The sequence below is a fragment of the Nycticebus coucang genome, chromosome 2 (genome assembly GCF_027406575.1).
Source record: "Nycticebus coucang isolate mNycCou1 chromosome 2, mNycCou1.pri, whole genome shotgun sequence".
Lineage (NCBI taxonomy): Eukaryota > Metazoa > Chordata > Mammalia > Primates > Lorisidae > Nycticebus > Nycticebus coucang.
Window position 1 is genome coordinate 130397836 of NC_069781.1, and position 8005 is coordinate 130405840.

Here is an 8005-nt window from a genome sequence, read left to right on the forward strand (position 1 = left end):
TTTAGCTTAGACACAAAGGAGCAAGCGTGAATCACCTAGGCAGAGTAGGGAGAGGCTCCCAAAGAGGGAGTGCCATGGACAAAGGCTGGAGTCCACCAGAGGGACAGGACGGGATGGTCAGTGTGGATACCAGAGAGGTAAGCAGGGATTTGTAGGCCACGTCAAGGATTTTCTACATTGTCTGGAGAGCATAGGGAAGGCATAAAAAGATTTTAAAGGGAGTGTCATGTTCGTACTTGTTGTCTTAAAAAGGTCACTTGGCTGCAGTGCACATAGGGGCAAAAGTGGATGCCACATAAGGGCTGGCATAATGGTCCACACAGTGGAGCTTAGACTAGATGGTGGGAGTAGAGGTGATGAAACTCAGGCTAGAGAGAGCGCAAACAGAATTGACCAGACGTGGTGGGTGGTATAGGAGTGGCAAGGATGATACCCTCAGGCTTCTGCACAGGCCACTAGGTGAATGTTGATGCCATTTACTAAGGGTGGAGTGTTTAAAGAGGAGCAGGTTTGGAGGAGATGGTGAGTCCAGTTGGGTCATGTCAAAGGTTGAGGTGTTTGTAGAGCTTCCAAGTTAACATGGTGTGGAGACCATTGAAAGGACCTAGAGAGTTGTAGGCTGGAGGGGACCCTGTGGAAGACTGGCTGAGCCCCCCTTTAGAAACATGGAGTGGGGGAAGATAGAGGCCGGGCAGTGTCCCGAGCACTGCCATGCTGTTTCATCCAGTTCCTTTCTGAAAATGTTCATTCACTAGAAAGACTAGCTTCTTTAAACATCTCCCTGAGACATGAGAAAGAAGTGAAAAGTAGAAGAGTTTTTGCCTCCTCTTATTAGAACCAAATGGAAAAGCCAAGTGTTAGGATGAGCTGAAGTAACTCCTTGTTGAGTGAGTAATAATTAAGTCTTCAATCTTGGCCACAGTGATGGGAACTGAAGTGTTCATATAGAATGAGCTGCCTGTGTTCTCCTGCTGTAGTGACAGAAAGGTTTCTCATGAACTTGAAATCACTTTGTTTGTAGTTAGGGAGTTGTGACAGCCCCTGTACTTTAAACAAATGCAATTACTAATTGTGTAATGATGTATTTAGTGTCTGTGTCACTCAGAGTGGCACCCCATAAGAAGGGAGTCTGCCTCTCCTGTTGAGGACTGGCTAATCCAGACTCACTCTGGGTAAGTTCTGTATAAGCTCTCTGAATGTTTGTCTTTGTTCCAGAGGGTGTGGCAGGCATATATATTTAAAATAACAATTGCATAAGAGCTTTCTTTATTGAAAGCCTTTTATTATTTAAATAAATCCAGGCTACTAAATATAGCTAGATCCTATAAATCTCCTAAAAGAAAAAGGGTTGTAGATTTTAGGTCCTGGCTTCTCTTAACCTGGGAGCCAGTACAGCTGCTGTTGAAAAATAAATCTTGTATGGTCCTTCTATCACACAGAGCAATCTTGTCTTCCTTTGCAGACTACTCACTGACCAGCGCTGACGTGTCAGCTCTGCAAGGCTTCAACTCCCCGGGGATGCTGTCTCTGGGACAGGTGTCGGCCTGGCAGCAGCACCATCTAGGACAAGCCGCCCTCAGCTCTCTTGTGTGAGTAACTAGAACAGTGGTTCTCAACCTTCCTTAATGCCACAACCCTTTAATACAGTTCCTGTGGGTCACGACTCACAGGTTGAGAACTGCTGAACTAGAAGGTCTCCCTGAATCCTTGCTCCTGGACTGCACACTCTCCTTTTCTGTTAATTATAGTCTTTTGCTCTGTTGACTTTCATGTGAAGAATCCTGCAATGTTTCTCTTTTTGGGTAGGCCCAAGTGTTGGGAGAAAACATTATCTTTATGTGGCTCCGGAGAATAGCTTGGATACTGATCAAAGTAGGCATTTTGTGAAGGGATTCAGGCATCAAGCCTTCTCCTGCAAGGACATAGTGAGTTAGACTCAACTAGTATCTAAGGGGGTTCCCAGGCACAGATGCCACCCACGTGCATCCCCTTTTTTATTTTTTATTTTTGAAACAGAGTTCACTTAGTAACCCTCAGTAGACTGCTGTGGTGTCACAGCTCACAGCAACCTCCAAATACTTGGGCTTAGGCAATTCTGCCTCAGCCTCCTGAGTAGCTGGGACTACAGGCACCCACCACAACGCCCGGCTATTTTTTTGTTGCAGTTAGGCCGGGGCTGGGTTTGAACCCATCACCCTCGGTATATGGGGCCGGCGCCCTACTCACCGAACCACAGGCGCCACCCCCCACGTGCACCCCTTTTAACCTACTGACCAATGATTAAGCTCCTGCTGCCACACCTGCTTCCCAGCACCTGCCTTGGATTCCACTGGCTGAGGAAAGGCAGCCTGTGGGCATTCAGCCCACCTATCACCCTTCATTTTTTCGCTTCAGGGAACATCAGTAGACAGGAGACAAGGCAGTGAGCTATGCCTTTGGCTTTCTTCTTGGGGGACAGGGGAGGGAAAGTGGGTCTGTCCATCTTATGTGTGTATCAGGCTTCATGGGGTTCATGTGGTTGATCCCAGCCCAGTGCCCACACTGACCTCATTCACAAAGAGAACATTATGGGCAGAGTGTGAAGATATAAGTGAAGAGGATTTACAGTAGTGCCCAGATGAGACCAGACATCCCAACACAGCAGGGAGAAGGAACAGGGCCTTTGTAGAACCAAGATGACAGTAGGCCCATGGAGCAGGTGGAGGAGGCATCCCAGAAGAGGGGACAGCATAGTAGATCTGACCAGTCTCCATGATGGCTGGTTGCCTCCCGCCTGCTCAGGGCAGAAGGGACACCTTAGCCTCTTGCCTAGCAGGTCCCCAGAGAGCCTGACACTCTGACTTCTGAAATACTTGCACAGCGTGTACTGGTGTGAGTAGTTTCTTTAGGAATTGTGTCATGGAAAAAGGAGCAGAGTATCTCAGGGAAATTTCTGTGCTTACACAGGTATTTACCTCTAAGGGCTGTCCTTAGTATCCTAAGAATATTAATAAAAGCAGCCCTGGAAAAATAGGTGGAAAGAGCTTGGAGCTTAGGTCTAGAGAAAAGCCTATACACGTCCCCCCTGTACTACTCTGAGCAGGCTCCTTATCCTTTCTGAGATGTGTCCTCCTCTGGAAAACAAGGATGATCTGATTTACTCCTGAGAGCTGTCATTTCCTTATGAGAACAGACGAGATGTACGTGTCCCAGGGCCGGGGCAGAGATCAGGCTGCCTCACTGGCTCTGTTCCTGGTCTGTGCACAGCGTTAGACACTGACACTGTCATGGATACTTCAGCTGCAAAGTTAACTAGGGCGTAGGGAGTAGAACTAAGTAACTGCAGATCTCAACCGCTATTTTCTTCTTGCTAGGGAGATGGGATTTCTTTTTATGCCACAGATTCAGTCTTGGGAAGTTCTGACAGGATTTTAGACCCTGGGTTCTTCTCAAGACAGGGGTGTCTATAGTACTCTAATTATGCAGATGCACTAACAAATCATCTTACGTCCTTCTTTTTTCCTTTAGTGCTGGAGGGCAGTTATCTCAGGGTTCGAATTTATCCATTAATACCAACCAAAACATCAACATTAAGTCAGAACCAATTTCACCTCCCCGGGATCGAATGACCCCATCAGGCTTCCAGCAGCAGCCACAGCAGCAGCAGCCGCCACAGCCCCAGCCCCCGCAGCCCCAGCCTCAGCCCCGGCAGGAAATGGGGCGTTCTCCTGTGGACAGTCTGAGCAGCTCTAGTAGCTCCTATGACGGCAGTGACCGGGAAGACCCACGGGGCGACTTTCATTCTCCAGTTGTACTTGGCCGACCCCCAAACACGGAGGACAGAGAAAGCCCTTCTGTAAAGCGGATGAGGATGGATGCGTGGGTGACCTAAGGCTTCTAGGCTGATGTTTGTACTTCGTGTTACTGCAGTAAACTGCCCTACATATCTAAATTGATAAATAAGGACATGAGTTAAATATATTTATATGTACATACATACATATATATCCCTTTACATATATATGTATGTGGGTGTGAGCGTGTGTGTATGTGTGGGTGTGTATTGCATACACAGAATCAGGCACTTACCTGCAAACTCCTTGTAGGTCTGCAGATGTGTGTCCCATGGCAGACAAAGCACTCTGTAGGCACAGACCAGTCTGGCACTTCCTTGGACTACTTGTTTCATAAGATAACCAGTTTTTGCAGAGAAATGTGTACCCATATATAATTCTCCCACACTAGCTTGCATAAACCTAGAGGGCCCCCTTCTTGTTTTATTTAACTGTGCGGTGACTGTAGTTACTTAAGAAACATGCTTTGTAGAACAGAGCAGTAGAAAAGCAGGAACCAAGAAAGCAATACTGTACATAAAATGTCATTTATATTAGTTACCCAACATGGCATGGGTCTCTATTGCAAAGGGGTGCATGGGAAAGGGCTGTTGATATTAAAAACAAAACAAAAAAAAAAAGCCCCACACATAACTGTTTTGCACGTGCAAAAATGTATTGGGTCAAGAAATGATCTTTAGCTAATAAAAGAGAGAATAGAAAACACGCATGAGATATTCAGAAAATAATAGCCTAGAAATAGAGAGCATTAACAAAATAAAATTAATATATTAAGTTATAATTGGAATATGTCAGAAGTTTCTTTTTACATTCATATCTTAAAAATTAAAGAAACTGATTTTAGCTCATGTATATTTTATATGAAAAACACCCTTATGAATTGATGACTATATATAAAATTATATTCACTACTTTTGAACACATTCTGCTATGAATTATTTATATAAGCCAAAGCTATATGTTGTAACTTTTTTTTTTTTTTAGAGAATAGCTTTATCTTGGTTTAACTTTTTAGTTTTATTTTAAGAGGGGAAAAAAAACACAAAAATATCTTGCAAGCAGAACCTTGGAAAAAAAAAGCCATGAACACTTACTATTCTATATGTAAATTAAAAGTTGAGCCAAACTCTTCGTGTATATAGCATCTTAAATATATTATCACCTTTGATGTAAGTACCTATGTATTGTATGGTCACCAGATTAAAAAGTATATTTTTGTGGATTGCCGCCAATTTGGGGGGAAAAGGCGAGGTCCTTATTAAGTAGAGTATTCACTGTTTAATATTTACTATTTTGTTAAATATATACTGTACTTTGGATTTTAATTATTAGCCCAGTTTTTTCAGAGGATTGTATAAAGGGGTTTCTCCCCTCACTGGTGGTGAATGTGTGACGTTACATTGTAATCTTTGTGCTGTATGGGTTGAGCATCATTATATATTTTATATGTGTACATAAATAGCAAAGTGGCAAAAAAATATTGATGTTAAGTTCATCCTGCATAAATATAAAATGTGTTGTAACAGATTTTATAAGGCATTATTTAAAATTTGCCTTTTGTGAGGAAAAAAATATGGTAGAAAAAGCTGACCTAATTTAATGAATGTTAGAGAAAAATGGCAAAATAGTAGATGAGCACAAAGGTTTTATAAGTGGTAAATGATTAGGAAAAAATATTCATGGAGAAGGGATCTTTTTTCCTTGACCCTCTGAAAATAGAATGATGCAGCTGGTTACAAAATAGTATCGTTATCAATTATTCTATGCATTAAAATGACACTTTGGTGCAGGGGTGGGGGGGAGGGGGAGAAATTCTCTTATGGTGCAGATCCTTGGCACGACTCTTGCCATTCTAATAAAAATTAGTGCCACCTTCAGCTTGGATTTTGAACAAGGCCTTATTCCTACAGAAAGACAAATAATTGGTGATAGCAAGTTCATTCGTTTGCTGGGCTTGTGCCATGGACAAAATTCAAAGTCCTGTATATCTTTCATCATAGATTTTTTAATACTCCTTTTCCTGAGAAACTCAAAGTAAGGGTTTAAAAACTGCTGCTATTTTATATTTTAAATGTAATACTGAGCAGCTGCCTACAATTTTTACATTTTGTTTTCCCCCTAAATTATGTTCCTTTGGACACTTTCCTCATATCTATTTGTGACAGATCATCAGCCAGATTTCCTGACTGACACACAGGTGTCACATCCAAGGGAAACCTGTGGCGTTCACAGGCTGCATGATGGAGGTTCTGTTTGAATGGCAGTTTGGGGAGTTACTTTTGATAGAGGCCAAAAAGGGGGAGGTGATATGCTGTCTCCTCTCTTCAGTGTAGACATTGGCTCTTACTCAGAAAGGATTAGTTTTTCTTCAAATGTAGTTATTTTACTGAACTACCTACAGGCACATTTCTTCATGCAGTCACACCTAATTGAAACAAAACAGTCTCCCAACACTGAATTTCCAAGATAATCCTTACCACTTTGTAAAACCATTTATAGCTTTGAAAGTTTCAAGTGATTCCTTCATTATTATTTATGCATGTTCATGAACTTCTGCTGTACGTTGGAATAGGAGTTAACACATTCACATTTACTGTCTATTTTCTTGTGTGCCTTATGAGATGGCTTTTCTGACTGTATCTCAATAGTCTTTCTTTCTATGCAGGTTTATAATCAGTACAACTACTGTTTTCTAAAATAATATTACACAAGGCTCGGAGTTTGTATTTAAATTATAATGACCAAGAAACAATGTATTCCATTTTCAGGAACTGAATATTTGACTGTTAACCTTTTCCTTATATGCCCAGTGTGATTTGGAGCATATGAACTTGACAGACATGCCTCACTCAGCTACCCATGTGTGAACACTTCACATCCACATCTCTGGGTGGAAACCAGCCTGGAGTGGGGAAGACTCATGGTGTTGCTTTAGAACTGACTTTTCCTACCCTTTTAGACTCATGTGTTTTGTATGAGACACCATTGCAAGGAAATTTTATCCCTTCAGAAATATTTTAATACTAAAAAACAAACAAAAAAAAGCTTAGAGTTAATTGTACTCGCTAAGTACAGCTTCCAACAGCTGTTCTTCCCTCAGCACTCTAACTGGTACTACACTGAGAGAGAGAGTCACCATTGTGTGTACACAGATGCTCCCAATCAAAACTCCATCTTTTGAGCCCTAATTATGTCCATTGTGTTATAGACTAAATCAGGGGTTTGTTCTAAAAGAACAATACATGTTTTACTATTTCCTTTAACTATAAGGACAACTGATAACGCATTAACATGATTTCTGTACTAACCATCATGCGCACAAGAAATACATAGTAAATAAGGAACCAGAAAACTCCTGGCATTGGATCATAAGAAGCTAGATGATTAGAATGTGAAAAAGATTTTACAAATGTAAAACTTCTATTTCTCTGTAGAAACTTTCTTCATGTTGCTGTGCAAGAAGACACTGCTTTGCTATATTTAAAATGGCTTTTTTAAAAGAGATTTATGTATTTGGTAAATGTTTGTAGTCAACAGTTCACACAAGAAGCTGTACACGGTTTGATCATGTAAAACCGTTTGGCGGCACAAGCTGGACTTTGTTGCCATCCTTGAGATGAACCTTTTAAGAAAAATAAGTTAATCTCAATTTTTCCCTGAATGTGTTGTTTTTCTTCATTATACAATAAATACTATAGTGAACTTTTTATCAAATGGTTAAGACAATGCTAGTTGTAAACTGTCTGTCTCCTGCACTCACTCCAGTAAAGACGGCCTGGCTCCTACTGCGCATCCAGACTCTGTCATGTTTGCTGGGGAAATGGTGAGGCGCTGGCTTTGCCACCAGGCAGCTCTCCCGTGCAGCCCTCTCCTTTCACAAAGACCTTTTCCCACCTACATGATCCTTTCCTCATATTATGTCATTATGGTCCAGAGCCCAGGGCCATTAGGAAGCAACCAGTGACACCGTCTCCAGCCTGCTGTTGTGTGCACACTGGTGTGATCAGTGGCATGCATGCTGTCTCCATCACTGCTGCTCACAGAAAATACCAACAAGTGTTAGAGGGGATGGTCATTGTTAGAACTGACTGTCGTCAACTATTATTAGATTCTCCTCTCTAAAGTTTAGGGTGGAAAATGATTTGTTTTGCCCAAAATACATGATAACTGAA

At 41.8% G+C, this 8005-nt stretch overlaps 1 protein-coding gene across 27 annotated transcripts in view; it reads left to right on the forward strand.

Annotated features, from left to right (window-relative positions):
* Positions 1–7547, forward strand: part of MEF2A (myocyte enhancer factor 2A) — a 145040-nt gene extending 137493 nt beyond the window's left edge. For all 27 annotated transcript variants that reach the window (XM_053581810.1, XM_053581806.1, XM_053581805.1 and 24 more), the window contains 2 exons: positions 1463–1589; positions 3508–7547. In XM_053581810.1, coding sequence (XP_053437785.1) covers positions 1463–1589; positions 3508–3871 — 491 coding nt within the window. In that variant the 3' untranslated portion in view covers positions 3872–7547. The remainder of the gene's footprint in view (positions 1–1462; positions 1590–3507) is intronic.
* The last annotated feature ends 458 nt before the right edge of the window (positions 7548–8005 follow it).